This window comes from Rhincodon typus, chromosome 18, assembly GCF_021869965.1.
Source record: "Rhincodon typus isolate 14 chromosome 18, sRhiTyp1.1, whole genome shotgun sequence".
Taxonomy (NCBI): Eukaryota; Metazoa; Chordata; class Chondrichthyes; order Orectolobiformes; family Rhincodontidae; genus Rhincodon; species Rhincodon typus.
This window is the reverse complement of record NC_063349.1, coordinates 56226477-56241560: the sequence shown is the minus strand read 5'-3', so window position 1 is coordinate 56241560 and position 15084 is coordinate 56226477. Positions and strand designations below refer to the sequence as shown.

The 15084-nt window shown below is 39.7% G+C and overlaps 1 protein-coding gene across 3 annotated transcripts in view; it reads right to left on the bottom strand.

Annotated features, from left to right (window-relative positions):
• scyl2 (SCY1 like pseudokinase 2) overlaps nt 1–15084 on the bottom strand; it is a 45973-nt gene that overhangs the window by 25477 nt on the left and 5412 nt on the right. For all 3 annotated transcript variants that reach the window (XR_007264042.1, XR_007264041.1, XM_048607485.1), the window contains exons 2-5: nt 13099–13296; nt 9512–9669; nt 9258–9402; nt 3632–3781 (exon numbers count right to left, since the gene is read on the bottom strand). Coding sequence is in view for 1 of the 3 variants with exons in the window: in XM_048607485.1 (XP_048463442.1) it covers nt 3632–3781; nt 9258–9402; nt 9512–9669; nt 13099–13275 (630 nt within the window). In the remaining 2 variants the exon portion in view is untranslated. The remainder of the gene's footprint in view (nt 1–3631; nt 3782–9257; nt 9403–9511; nt 9670–13098; nt 13297–15084) is intronic.

Genomic DNA, 15084 nt, shown 5'->3' with positions numbered 1-15084 from the left:
GAAATAGCCCCAGTGCCTCATAACTAGTGTTTATCATTCCTGCATTGATCATAAAGTGCAAAGACGAGGGGGTAAATAACATTAATTAGAACTTCCATTCTGTACACATTATTTCTGATCAATTGTCTCTGAAGTATCACCATTTTGAGACATTTTTTTCACACTCCACTCATCAGCCAAAATGACATGTCCACTAAGTACAGTGTGGTGCACCTGCTGCCCTTTCACAGCCCTTTGAAGAGGGATGGACATGGGTAGGAGGCTCAATTGTTTAACTCAGTTCAGATTTTGTCAGAAATAAAACACAGATGCTGTCACAAGCAAAGTCACAGAGATAAAGCATGTACAAGGTTTGCTTGCAAGTCACTGGCATAGACCCAGGAGCCCACTGTTCAATCATACTCCATCAGGGTGAGAGGGTGGTGAGGGACAACAAAACAGCAACCTGTCAGGTTTCCATTATAAGAATTTAGGTCTACTTTGGGACAAGGTAAGGGACCCAAAAAGATCACAAGACTGCACACACCCAAATATAAGGGAAAAGTTCAGAGACAAAAGACCATACCAATGACTATACCGGCGAGTAATTACCGTTAAGAAATATGTCCATGAAATGCAACTTTGTTTACAATGTCCATTTTCGTGCTAAAATCAAGCCATTCACCAAGCTTCCAATCAAATGGCACAGCAAGCATTTGAATCATAAAACAAAGAGATTTTGTCCTGTCACATCTTATATTTTAAAAGCTCTTGGTTAATAAACTAAATGCTGTTCCTCACTTCGAGACCAGGAAGAGCAAGGTACAAATTGGAAAAAGACAAACTTAGAACTAATGTAATAGAGAACATTTTCACAGAATGGTTAACATTTCGAATAATCCCTGGGTAGAGGACATTCTACAGGCAGTTAGATGGGGAGAATATATTGGGCCTTTAGCAGGGTTGTATAAAAAGGATGATTTAGACTTCCCATTTCCTTCATCTGTGCTTATCTTTCTGACCTGAACAAGGTTGAAATAAAGGGCCAGAGTTTTACTAAATATTATTTTTTATCAAGTGTTCAATTAAGTTCAAGAGCTTCCAAATATCATTTTACAAAGCCTAGTGACTGCAGCTATGTTTGTAGAAATAGCATCACATCCACTCACATAACACACCAGTAATACAGGAATGCCACAATCAATAGGTGAATGAAAGACCCGAGTCCATCAAGGTCACCTTCGACCATCCTGGTTATCATTTGATACAAATAGAGCTGTTGACTATGCAGGAAAATTTATCTCCATTAATTTCACAAAAGTACTAGAGGACTGTAGGCGTTGTTTGATGCATTGTGTCTGCACTCACGTTTCAAATGAGCATTGTGATTTCCCCCATACCACTGATTTCCCCAATACCCTCTCAATGTCTCAATTCAACCTGCCTCCACCACACTTCCAGGCAGTGAATTCCACACCTACCTACTCACTCCACAAAAAAGCTTTTCTCATATCACATTTATTCCTTCTGCAAATCACTTTCAATCTATGCCTTCTTGTTCTTGTTCTTGTTACAAGAGGGAACAGTTTCTTCCTATTTATCCAACCTAGCCACATCCAGCCTTCTTCTCTCCAATGAGAAAAGTCCCAATTTCAAGCTACCCTCATAACTGATGCTCATCCCAATTTGTCTCCAATCCTTCTCTATCAATAGGTCTACAATTGACCCTGACATGAAAGTGTGGAGAAGTGGAAAGTACATGCCCAAAGTTACCTGTTCCTCCAAAGCACGCTACACACACCATGTGCAATGTATCATTTAAGTCTGTTGTGCTGCATGAGGAACAGAGAAAAGTGCCTCGTCTTTTTATGATATTGTAGATTTCAGCTTCCTCATCAATGAAGCATCCTCTCTTTGGGGGTGGGACTATTTAGAACTCTTCCATTTCTGAAATAGCACCTGCCAGCCTACAGCAGAACCTAGACAACATGCAGGCCTGGGTTGGTAACTGACAGACAAATGTCATATCAAATGGTGTCCATCTCCAACAAGAAGTCCAACATCTATTAACCTTGAACAACATTCACACATCATCAACGGTCATCTGTACGGTGCCACTGATGACCAGTAGCTGGCATCACTTCCCCAAAGGCAGTTAGAGATGGCCTTACCAGTGGCAATACCACATCCAGTAAATGAAATAAAATCAAACAGGGAGACTGGGTCAGACAGGCCAATATTGTAATTACACGAACAAAACAGAAGCTGAAAATCTAGACAAAGTAGCTCACCAAAGCGCCATCCAACCAGATCCAAGGCTTAAGTTACGAATATGATGGCAAAAAACATCTCATCACTGAAATGGACACAGCTCAACAATTTGTTTGATTGATTGGGGTCCCATGCTGAGGATGCAATATCTACAGTCTCTATCACTAATACATCATTGCTGTAATGTGTACTATCTGCAGCATCAAGTGCACCAGTTCAGCAAAGTTACTCTCTCAGCTCTGCAATCGCTACATCAAGTAATCCAAGAACGGCAAAAGTGCTACATTGGCCCACTCCACCCTAATCTGGAAATCTATTACTGTTCCTTAATTTGTCTAGGTTGAATTAAAGTACAGGTTTCACAGATTCCATCTACTATCAATTCAGAAAACAACAAAGCACCTATTCGCTGTAAACGCAAGGTATAATCTCCATAGTCCCAGAGGACTGTAGGGCTGGTATAATTACAGAAAGGTTGAACTACCACCAGTTGTCTGAGGGTCACCATGCCCCAGGCAAGGTCGAGAAGGTGGGATCTTCTTGGCGACTTCAGTCAGTACAAGAATTGAACCATTAGGTTGCTGTCACTCTGTATCACAAACCAGCCAACTGAGCTAATTTACTTATTGCTTGCACTGGACAGTTACAATTACTTTCAAAGTCCAACTCTAGACCATTCACACACCTCAGTTAGATCTGAAAATTATAAAGTGCATTCAACAAGATGAAAAACCCAAGGTGAGTGACTGAGTAAAAAACAAACCCCAAAGAAATTCAGCAAGGTACAAGCGATGGAGTCCAGTGGTCACAACACTTGTCCAGCAACTCAGAGATCAGGAAATCAAATCCCACAAGTACAAAAGATATGAGTCAGAAGAATGGCCAAACTATCACAGAAATCTAAGTAGTTCATTTCTATCTTCGGGAAGAAAAACTGCCATGTTTTGTGATTTGCCTGATATGGGACAAAGATCACACAATGCTAGGCTAACTTCAACTCTGTAGGGTTGCTTCCAACACTTTTCTTGGGGGTTGGACAATAAATGTGACATTGCCATGTCTCTCGTATTACAAGAACTGATGTTCATAAAAACACTATATCACCATCTCACAACTTGAAAATATTTCTCTTTTGCAAAAAAAAGGGACAAATCTTAAAATAAATTCACAAATGAATAGTATTAAAAAGCAAAAAGAACTATTTAAATTATATTCTTCAAAAATCAATCAAGACTTTGCAGGCAGTTCTCATTCTCGAAGGAGTTTGTGTTTTGAGTATGTTTTTCTAATTCAGGAAATAACAGACTTTCTGTTTGATAATGTCTTGTTAAAATTATAAATAGGAAAAAAGCAGCCAGCTGATTAACTCCATTGTCCTTACCTCCTGCTCTGAGGGATTAGATGAAGAGATGCAAAAGTCAAAACCCATGATTTTCCAGGCGCCACTTTTATTCAAAATGATATTCTCTGGCGTCAGGTTACCATGAATCATTTTCACACTACTGTGTAGAAAGGACAAGGCTTCGCAAACCTGTAGATTAAAGAAGGATGACATTAATGTATTCCATAGCGCAGTGTTAGAATAATGCCCTAATTAAATTAAGCTTGTGCACCATGCCATTTGTTACATTAAGGGCTCGTAGAATGGAAATATAGCAATGAGATACTTCAAAAAATTAAGAAATGCTTCCGGACATTATAACCAGGTGATTTTTTGAGGAGTTACAAGACGAACATCAGAAAAAATATGACACAGAAGTCTTAGCATATTGACATCGAACAGCTGTTGGAAGTTGGTATCCCTTTTAAACCTGCATTCACTTAGCATTCCTATTTATTATTTCCTGCGTGGCATGAGACCTCATTTAACCGTGTTACTGTAGTAACTAGCCTTCTATCAGCATAAACAAAAGAGTTATCAGGCACCACACTCCCCTATTATGACTACAATGCTTGTGAAAATAAGGTTTTGTTCTTTCAAATGGAGGCTGGTAAGGGGGCAACAATCATCTGACATCATGAGTATTGGTTCCATGGTCATTTGCCGAAAGGATTCAGACAATTCATTGACACAGAGGAAGCTATCACCCCCTTGAAACTGGGTATATCAACAAGTGCTCAGGGGCAGAGGTCAGTGCTCATTAGGCAGTCCTCAAAGAGCTGTTTCTCAAGATGGAAGATGGACTAGAAGAAGGGGAGGACGACCCAGGGAAGAGTTCCTAACACCTTAGCTATAGAGCAGAATGCTGCCTTCACAACTTTAACAAGACCAACACATTCCACTCTTCAAGCCTATCAATGGTATCAATGAACCATCCCAAATGTCATGGTCATGTACTTTACCTGATTATATGATGCATCATAAAGTGCTGCTTCTGAACAAATTCAATAAACTATCAGAAAATTGCAACAAATTGCTGCCAACTGTGATCACAAAACCCCAAACTCAACAAGGCTGCCACAGTGCACTGGACCATAAATGTGGAGAATCAAATAAATTTGGAGAAAGAATCTGCATTTCCTAAAACACGTTCCCTGATCTTACAACATCCCAGCCAATTAGTTAGTTTCAACTGCAGGCATTGTTGTTTTCCAGATGAATTACACAGCCGATTTGCTCGTACCAAGAACCCAAATACAGCAATCAGATAAATGAACAACTTACAAAAGCAAGCCACTGCAGATACTAGAAATCTGAAATAAAAACAGAACAAGCTGCAAAAACCTCACGATTAACATCCCTCCTTGCGGTGCGCATACTGCTACAGGGAGATGCAAAGGCAAACCTGGGATTTTTGTTTTAAATTGTAACTGTTCTGACAGAATACATAAATACTTGTTTTGTGCATCATAAAATATTTCAGAAATGTCCCAAAACATCACAGATAATGCATTATTTTGAAGCATAGTCGTTGTTATGTGAGTGAATGCATTTCTGACAATACACCTTGTAAGATATTTTCAAACCAACCTGTTCAAAGATGTAAAACAAAGAACTGTGGGGATGCTGGAAATTTGAAGTAAAAACAGAAATTGCTGGAGAAACTCAGCAGATCTGGCAGCATCTGTGGAGAGAGAAACAGAGTTAAAGGCTCTGAAGAAAAGTCCATGGGCCCGAAATATTAATGCAAATTCTGTTTTTGTTCAGAGGTGTCACACACACCTCTGAGGCAGGCGACACTTGAACCCAGGCCTGCTGATCCAGAGGCAAGGGCACTACCACTGCACCACAAGAGCCCACTTGTACACCAACAAACTGTAAATGCAAAAATATATTTCAGGTGGTGCTGACAGAGGATATTAAGTATAACATGCTGCTCTACTCTGGATAGGGGCAGCCATGGCTCATTGGATAACACCCCTGACTCCGCACCAGTGAGCTGACACACCAGGCACTACTGAAACACAACTGAAAAATGGCAAACTGAGGCCCTGTCGAAAAGATTCTCACAGCATTATTTCGAAGAGGAGCAGGGAGTTCTGCTCATGTGTTGTCTAATATTAATTCAACCACTATCACTAAAACAGCATTGCCTGGTTACTTCTGGTTCTGGGTTGGGGTGGGGGTGGAGGGAGGGGCTGGTTGCAGTACTTAAATTAGCTTCAGCGTTTCCTACTTCACAATAGGGCCTGCAATTCAAACAGTACTTCATTTGCCGCAAAGCACATTTCATGATCCCAGACATTGTAAGGTGCTATACAAATACAAATTCCTTTTCAGAATTTGACCACATGATTTAAGGTGAAATGTTAAACCAAGTTTATGAATTTTTGTGATTCAGATGTTACCATGATACTGATATTCAGATTAATTCCCTTCCCTCAACTAATACTACCAAAAGTATTGAACAATTCATTTGCATAAAATCCTGTGTTAAAACAGTAACTGCTCTCTGCAGTAACTAATAGCAAAAAAAAGTGATGCTCCAGAGAGATTACATGTGACACAATGGGTGAAAGATTCTCTTTTTATTATTTGATCATGGGATCTGTTTCTACCCACCTTAATTCTCCTTGGAAAGAATAATTGCTGCTTTCTTGGAATTTATGATTCATTGATTCTTGCCTTTTTTTTAAATATTTATTTGTATGTAATGCTCAGGTTTTAACATCAAAACAGAATAACACCAGGTAGGAGCCAATCACTGGTTGAAACATTATACAGGTATCAGATTTCAGTCGGATCATTTTATGAGATGTTATGATTGAACAGTTATCCTCACGCATGACATCTTTTCACATTTTTCAAAAAAAAAAGGAACAGCAATCACTTGGCAGCGCAGAATTTGAATGCTGATGATGCGACAGACATGTTGGTGAAGCTCTCCATCCCATACTTATCAGGACCTCCAAGAACGTTGATTTTCAAATAATCACATGAATGTATAATACAGGATGGGTAAACAAGTAATATGTGTATTTTTTTGAATTTCCCAGGAACTTGGACACTTATCTATTCTTTCATGGACATGGGTGGAGCTGGCAAGACCAGCATTTGGTGGCCATCCTGAACTGTTTTTCAATTTTGTTGCTCGCTGGGCAATTTCAGAGGCAGTTAAGAGTTTACTACATTATTATGGATATAGAATCACATATAGGCTAGACAGGGTAAGGCAAGTACTATTCTTTAGGGAAAGAAATATAATGAACCAGGTGGAGTTTACAACAAAGGATGACAACTGTTCACCATTAGTGACACTGGCTTTCAATTCTAGACTTTATTAATTGAGTTTAAATTCTACCAGCTGTAAACGTGGGAGTCAAACGGTCTACAACACTGTCTTCCATGATGCCACAGTCAATTAGAGTCAACTTGTGAACCAATCAGCTCCCTTTTCTCTAGTTGTATAGATTGTTGTGATTTGGCATTTGTTCTGATGAGTGCTAGACAAAAAACTTCAGCAGCACATCTCTTTTTTGCATAAAAGAACAGGAAATCCAGTTTAATTTTTGTCTAGGTTGATACAATATCAGTCAGCATTCCCTTATATTGTCAATCTAGGCTCAGTGATAGCACTCTCACTTCTGACCAAAACCATGGATTCAAATCCCAATCCAGAGATTTGAGAGTATAATCTAGATTGGCAAGAGTATGCAGTACTGGAAAACCGTCTTTTGAATAAGACAATGCCTGATAGCCCAGATGCGGTGGATGTAGTGGATTCTCTAGTGTTCTTGAACGGCTGACTCCAGACCACAGCAACATGGTGACTCTTAAATGGTCTCTCATATGTCCCAGCAAACCACTCAGATCTATGTCAATTAGGGATGGATAACAATTGCTCGTCATAGAGTCATACAGCATGGAAACAGACATTTAGGTCCAACAGTACACGCCAACCATGTTCCCAAACTAAAGTAGTCCCACTCACCTGCATATGGCCCATATCCCTCCAAATCTTTCCTATTCGTATATCTGTCCAAATGTCTTTTAAATGTTGTAACTGTACCTGCATCTACCACCTCCTCTGGCAGTTCATTCCACACATGAACTACTGTGTGTGAAAACATTTGAATGAAGACAATGAAGAAGCTAAGGTCAATGCTTGAAAATTGAAATGTTATATATCTGTCTGCTCTTTATCATTGATCGTACAAGCACATTCTGGTGCCCTGATTTGAGATTTTCCCAACTTAACCCCTCAAATTCTCTGCATTCCTGCAAACGCTGGACTTTTCTATATCCAAATTTCTTTCAGCAGTGGCTGTGCCCTCAGCTACCGGGGCTTAATGCTCTGGAACCTCCTCCCTAAAACCTCTCCTTGAAGACGCTCCTTGAAACCAAGCTTTTTAAAACTTTCTCCTCACACCTGAAAAATATACCCCCTAGTTTTGAACTCCCCCAGCCTAGGGAAAGGACCCTGGCTATTCACCTTATCTATGCCCCTCCTGATTTTATAAATCTCTACATGGTCACCCCTCAACCTCCTAAGCTCCAGGGAAAAAGTTTCAACTTACTATTACAATACAAATTCTCTGTTCCTGGCAACATCCTGGTAAATCTTTTCTGAACCCTTTCAACTTTAATAATATGCTTCCTAAAGCAGGGTGACCAAAACTGCACACAGAACACCAGAAGAGGCCTCGCTACCATCCTGTAGAACATCAACATAACGTCCCAACTCCAATACTCAAAAGACTGAGCAATGAAGGCAAGCGTGCTAAATGCCTTCTTAGCACCTTGTTATCATCAATGACAACTTCCCATGAAAGGGACTCACCAGGTTTACCTGGTGATCTAGTCAGCATTTTACCTTTACCCATATGCCAAGAATGATTCATTGATCATATAAGAGGAAGCAAGTTGGGTGTGGCAGAAAGAAAGGAAACATTATGCTGCAGGGGAAGATGAAGTAGACTGAGAGAAAGTTCATGTGGGGTATAAACACGAGCACAGTTCAGTTGGGCTGCATGGCCTGTTTAAGTGCCGTGCAAATTCTGTTGCTGTTTGTGGGTTTCCTCGTGCAAGCTGACTGTCAGACTTGCCCACTTAACAACATTGAATGCACATTAGAATTACAATTATTAGGCTCTGGGACTTCAAAAATTGCTATTATTTTCCTTTAACCAACAGTATGGCAGATTCTAAAACTACTAACGATCACTGTTATAACAAGGTGTAGAGCTGGATGAACACAGCAGGCCAAGCAGCATCAGAGGTGCAGGAAAGCTGATGTTTCGGGCCTAGACCCTTCTTCAGCTCTACACCTTGTTATCTCAGATTCTCCAGCATCTGCAGTTCCTACTATCTCTAATGATCACTGTTAAATGGCTGACCTAAAATGGGAAGGGAAAGAGAAGTAAGGAGGTGAACATTATCATATTTTAGTCTCTGGATACTATATAACGAAACATCTTGCATTTTTATAAAACTATAGGATTCCATCAAGCAGCACTATTGTGAACTGGAAATTGGCCAGTTAAAGCACTGACTTGAGACAGACATGCAGTAAATGCAGCAATTACTGCACCAATCTGACTATTGAACAAACGTACTGGCAATTTACCTGCAACAAACCATATTTGATTTCCACATCATAAAGCTGGTATCCTTTAATTTCTGCAGGTGTAGGGCATGGTAGGTGGTCATAGCAACCTAGGACATTGGCTAAACTTGCAAAGACAGGCTCCGTGCAAAAGGCTAAAGAGTCTCTGTAAAAAATAGATGAGGTAGTTAATCCAAAAAAGAAACTCTATTTTAAGAAACAAGTTAACGTTCACTGCTAGTCATGAAAACTAAGTAATATCAAAATTCCATTACCTAGACTCCTCTAATGGATGCTGAACTGTCAGTAGGCGTGGATGTCTCAGCCTGGTGAGCTGCTGCACACCTTTTTTCAGTGAATCAATGATGTGATCCTTTTCAAACTTTTGATATTTCTCAATTAACTTTTTGTCAAAAACAAATACAGCCACCTCCTGAAAAACGAAAAGACAATGATGAAACTAGGATCAATGTTTGAGAATTGGAATGTTGCATATATACCTTCAGTTATCATTGATTGCACAAGCATATGGTTGTCCTGATTTGAGATTTTTCCAACTTAACTCTCCAAGTTCTCTGCACTCCTGCATCCAAAGTTTCTTTCAGTGTTGGCTATGCCCTCAGCAACCAGGGCCTCATGCTCCCAAACCTGCTCCCTAAAACCTCTCCTTGAAGACATGCCTTAAAACCAAGCTTTGTATCATGTGCCCAAATATATCTGATTACGTTGCTCAAAGTCCGATTCTGTCTGAAAATTTTGTTCCTGTCAAGTGCTTCAGGGCGTTTTACCACGTTAAAGCACTCCATCAAACACAATGTCTTACTTCTGCAGTATCAAGGAGGAATCTGAAACCATACATTTCCATTTTGTTCAAAGAAATTTTCAAGGAGAATCTCCCTGACACCTCTGCTATGTAGTGGTTTAGAATTCTGCTGATGTGTTAATACATGACACAAAAGACTTTTGACATGACTGCTGGTTTATGTCCTAAGGAGAGTAGCTGTGTAACAGAAATGAAAAAGCCAGAATGCAACTCATACCAAAGCTGGTCATGCTTGGAGCACGATTAAAGGCAACATCCTGAGGCACTAATTAATTCCCAGGGTACTGTATAATGCTGATGATTAAGTTATCTACAGGCAGTCTCAATGAACTAGTTTGAATTGAAAACAAAAAAGTGACCCGTATGTCCTTCCAAATGTACGTTGGGAAAAGAGAAAAGGCTAAGAAATTCAATAGAAGACACTGTAGAAGGATGAACACAAATAAAAACAACTAAGCTACAAGCATACAATTTTAAGGGTAATAAAAATGAAAGCAATGAATTCACACTGGACTTATTGTCAATGTTAGGCCACAGCAGGAGTACAGTGAGAGCTTCAGAACATCTCACTGTAGAAAGAATCGAGGGGTCATGGAAAGCACAAGGCAAAGTAGCACTGGAACAATACCAGCAAAGTGAGGTTATATTTAAAAAGTGTACTCTATATGCAGTGTGCCTCTCAAGCCCCTAAAGTATTCTATAGCCAATAAGGTATCTTTAAAACCTGTAGGCACTCATGTAAAATGGGAAACAGGGCAACAAATTTGCTCTCAGCCAGTTTCCACAAACAACATGTGCTAATGATAGATCATCTCCTTTTTGAAGAAAGTTGACGCATAAATATCAGCTGCTTAAGGGATAGTCTCTGCTCTTCTTTGAAACAGTGCTGTGGGGTCTTTTACATTGAACTCAGAAAGAAGACACAGACCTCAACTTAAGTGTCATCTGTAAGACAATACTGCTTTATGTGGAGATGCTAAGACCACACACTAGATCTTATTTACTGAGCTCGAGGGACTAGAAGCCACAACTGCCTTAGTTACAGGAAAGTGCTGAACATTAAACCATATAGCATGTACAATGGATGGTCTACACAATACCACATTTCATACTATGGTTCAAGTCAAATTTCTGTCCGGGAATCTTCAGCCATGATCAGTAAATAAATGCCCAAGTTTGAATAATTTTCATCATGGTAGATAGCACCCTATTTCATAGAATCCACATGTTAACAGCCAAGTACAAGTCAACTAGTGCCAGTGATACACCTACACGCCACCTAAGGTAAGTTGTCTCAATGGGCCGCAGCGAGCACCAAGACAGCACTGGCTCTCTGCAATAGTTTTCTTGCTTCAGAGTCAGAGGCTGTCAATTCAAGACCTAATCCAGAGAATCAAAAATAATTTAATTTGACATTCCAGGGTAGTACTGAAGGACAAGTTTGCTATGGGGGGGGTTTTGCGCTGAGGGAGCACCACACTGTCAGAAGCACAAAACTAAAGAAGTGCTGTACTGTCCAAGTGTCTTTGGAAAAGAAATTAAATGTGTCCCAGCATTCTAACAGAAAAACAAAATACTATGGGCACTGGATGTCTGAAATATCAACAAAAAATGCTGAAAATACTCAGCAACTTACCATCTGCTAGGAGTTCAATAGTACTTAACATTAACTGTGCTGTTTTCTCCATAGATGCTGTCAAACACGCAGAGTATTTCCAGCATTTCCTGCTTTCATTCCTGTATTCTAAGATGGACTTACCCACATGGCTCAAATTCAAGGATGAGATAGGGAGCCCTCTCCAATTTCTTCTACCAACCTCCCAAAAAATCAAATTATCTGATCTTTGTCACATTACTGCTTCCCAATTTGCTGTGTGCATCTTGACTGCCAATTTCCTTTATTACAGTATACTTCAAAAACATTTAATTGGCTGCAAAACATTTTGGAGTGTCCTGCAGTCATGACAGTTGCTACATTAATGCAAGTTCTTTTTTCTCTGGCCCACAGTTCATGAGCTGCCTCACTTCCTCATCAAATGTGACAATCCAGCATCTTAACTATCCAGTCAACTGACTAGGTCTTTATGTTTACAAAGTGTTCTTTCATAAAATACCTTCATTAAGTCAAAATATTCGACCAATGCTGCATAGGTGGTCATTTAATGAAGATCATTTCCACTGACACCAATTCAAAAATCCAAATGTTGTTGCTATGATGCATAATAACTAGACCTATTAAATATTAACTGTCATGAATTAGCAGTTTTTCATCTGTCGAGGATATTTGCCAAACTTGACCCTCCGACTGGAATTTGTTTTGGACTTTGTAAAAGAAGGCACAACATTTCTTCTAAGTTCAAAGAAACCAGTTCTGAAGAAGGGTCACTGAACCTGAAACGTTAACTCTGCTTTGTTGTCAGATGCTGCCTGCTGAGCATTTCCAGCAATTTCTGCTTTTATTCCTTCTAAGGTTATCTGGAGAAGGTTGGATGTGATCATTATCAGAGCAAGTGGGCAGCCCATTTTACACCTCTCCCCTTTCAGATTTTCGTTTCAAGTCTGTCACTGAGATGTAAAACAGGAATAGCGATTTGCTACTGCTCACATCACAGACTGTGCTAAGTGGAGTCTACCCAGATAACTCTTCGGCCAATCCAGATTGACATCACATGGAAGTAAAATATTTCTGATGTTGGAAATCAGATTTAAAGAGGCAAAATGGTGCTGGAAATACTCAGAATACCTGGCACCACCTCTGGAGAAAGAAACGGAGCTATGGTTTCAAGTTTGCCACCTTTCAACAGAAAATTCTGATGAAAGGTCAAAGACTTGAAACATTCAGTCCATTTCCCAGTGAACAGACGCTACCAACCCTGCTGAATATTGTCTGCATTTTCTGCTTTTATTTCTTCCTTTAAAGTAGGTAATTTGTAAGATAGCTAAACAGAAATTTCCTTTCAATTAAGAAATTCTTGTGGCTAAAATGAATTAACCTTCACAATTCAAATACTTTTAAGAAGTTCTTAGAGTATGTATTACCTGTTTGGTTGACTTCTTCACACCATGAAAGACCTTCCAGGTCATTCCTGGCCCAGCACTTGCCATGTGCCGCCCAACTTCAAACTCCCTTGTGACAGGGTTACCCATGACTGCACTGGTAACATCTGCTGTTACCTTAGTAACAGTACTCTTCAGTTTATTTAGCATTGACTCCATTGTTTCGGATGAACAGTTTACCTGCAGAGTAAGATCAAGAACAAGAAATCAGCAAAAGAAAAAAAACCTCCAAATAATTTCTTTGTTGTAGAGGTGTGGTTGCCATCAACAGTATCAGTTTTGATTCAAATCACTGGTCAGTACTGAGGGAGTTCTGAGTAACATCTGGTAAGCTTCCTTCAAGAATTATTTTTAACAGGTTATTAGGTCACACCCATAGGAAAGGTTTGACCACATGGAAGTGGCAGGTTCCCTAAGTAATAGGGGGCATTGTGCTTACAGGTCAGAAGGTTGAGAGGAGGTCTGATACAGGTGTTTAGAATTGAGAGGAGTAGCGACAGATTGATAGAAAGTTCCCAGTGGCAGGAAAGTTGAGAACAGAAGCCACTGATTGAAAGTGACTATCAAGAATCAAAAGGTTTCAAACTTTTTAATTGGACAAATACCTCTGTTACATGTAAAAGATCCCATTAAACCACAGAAGAGTTCTGCCTTGTTCAATGGTGAATGTTCATTCCTCAACTTCCACAAAGCAAAACTTTTTTAAATGACATTGCTGTTCGTGGAGCTTGCGTGTGAGATTGAATGCCATGTAACAGCGACTACATTTCAAAAGTACTGCATTAGTTGAGCAGTGTCCTGAACTTAACAAAGATGACATATAAACACAAGTTCTACCCTTCTTTAAAAAGCCAGAGTGAATCTACAACAGCACATGGATCGCATCGGTTCAAGAAGGCAGCTCATCACTACCTTCTCAAGGGCAACTTGAAAAAGGCAATAACTGCTGGCCCAGCCAGTGAAACCCACATCCCATCAATGAACCAAAGAAAAGCCTGGCCACAACCTATGGAACCCCTTTAAAAACTTGAGACATGCAAATAGAGGTAATATTCAAAGAGATTAAAAAATTGTGCAATTTTTCTAATCCTTAAATGTGATCAACCCAAAAATCAGAAGCCAGCCCATTCCACTAGCTTACCTCATTTCAGGAATGACAGTTCCATTGTCCTAGCACAGGAACAGTGGTGTGGAGTGTTGGAATGGTCATATCTGTTATAAAGGGCTTTAACTTTGCAGGATTTCTAAGCCACAGTGTCATCTACAATACATGTGGCCATTCGGTTTGAATCCAGTTCCGTAGACTGGATTGGTCCATTGAAAGCAATCACTCCCCTGCTTCTATCCCCATTGCTGTGCAAGTTCATTTCCTTCAAACATCCATGCAGTTTTCTTCTGAAATCATTAATCAATTCTGCTTCCATCACCCTTGTGGACTAATAATTCTAGGCCATTACCACTCGCTATGTAAAAATATCACCACCGTCTCCTTTATCTATTTGTTAAAAATTTGTCCTACACTTTGTTCCTTCAATGAATGGGAAGAGCTTCTCTTTGTCTACCTTATCTAAACCTGTTATAATTTCTAGCATATATCAAATCACCCACAATTTCCTTTGTTCCATGGAGAACAACTTGAGCTTCCGCAACAAAAAGCTTGAAAATAAAGTCTCCATTCCATGCATCAATTTTGGTAAATCACTTCTGCAACTTCTCAACAACCCATCCAAAAGTATTGTGACTAACACTGAAAGCATTTTTTCTAGTTGTGCTTTCCAAAGGTTCAGCATAATGTAAGTCATGTCATGAGGCACACCTTTATCTTAAAACCATAACATGCTACAAATCCAGTGAAGAATTTCAACTGAATCTGCAATTCAATGTTTCAGAGATAGTAGGAACTGCAGATGCTGGAGAATCTGAGATAACAAGGTGTAGAGCTGGATGAACACAGCAGGCCAAGCAGCA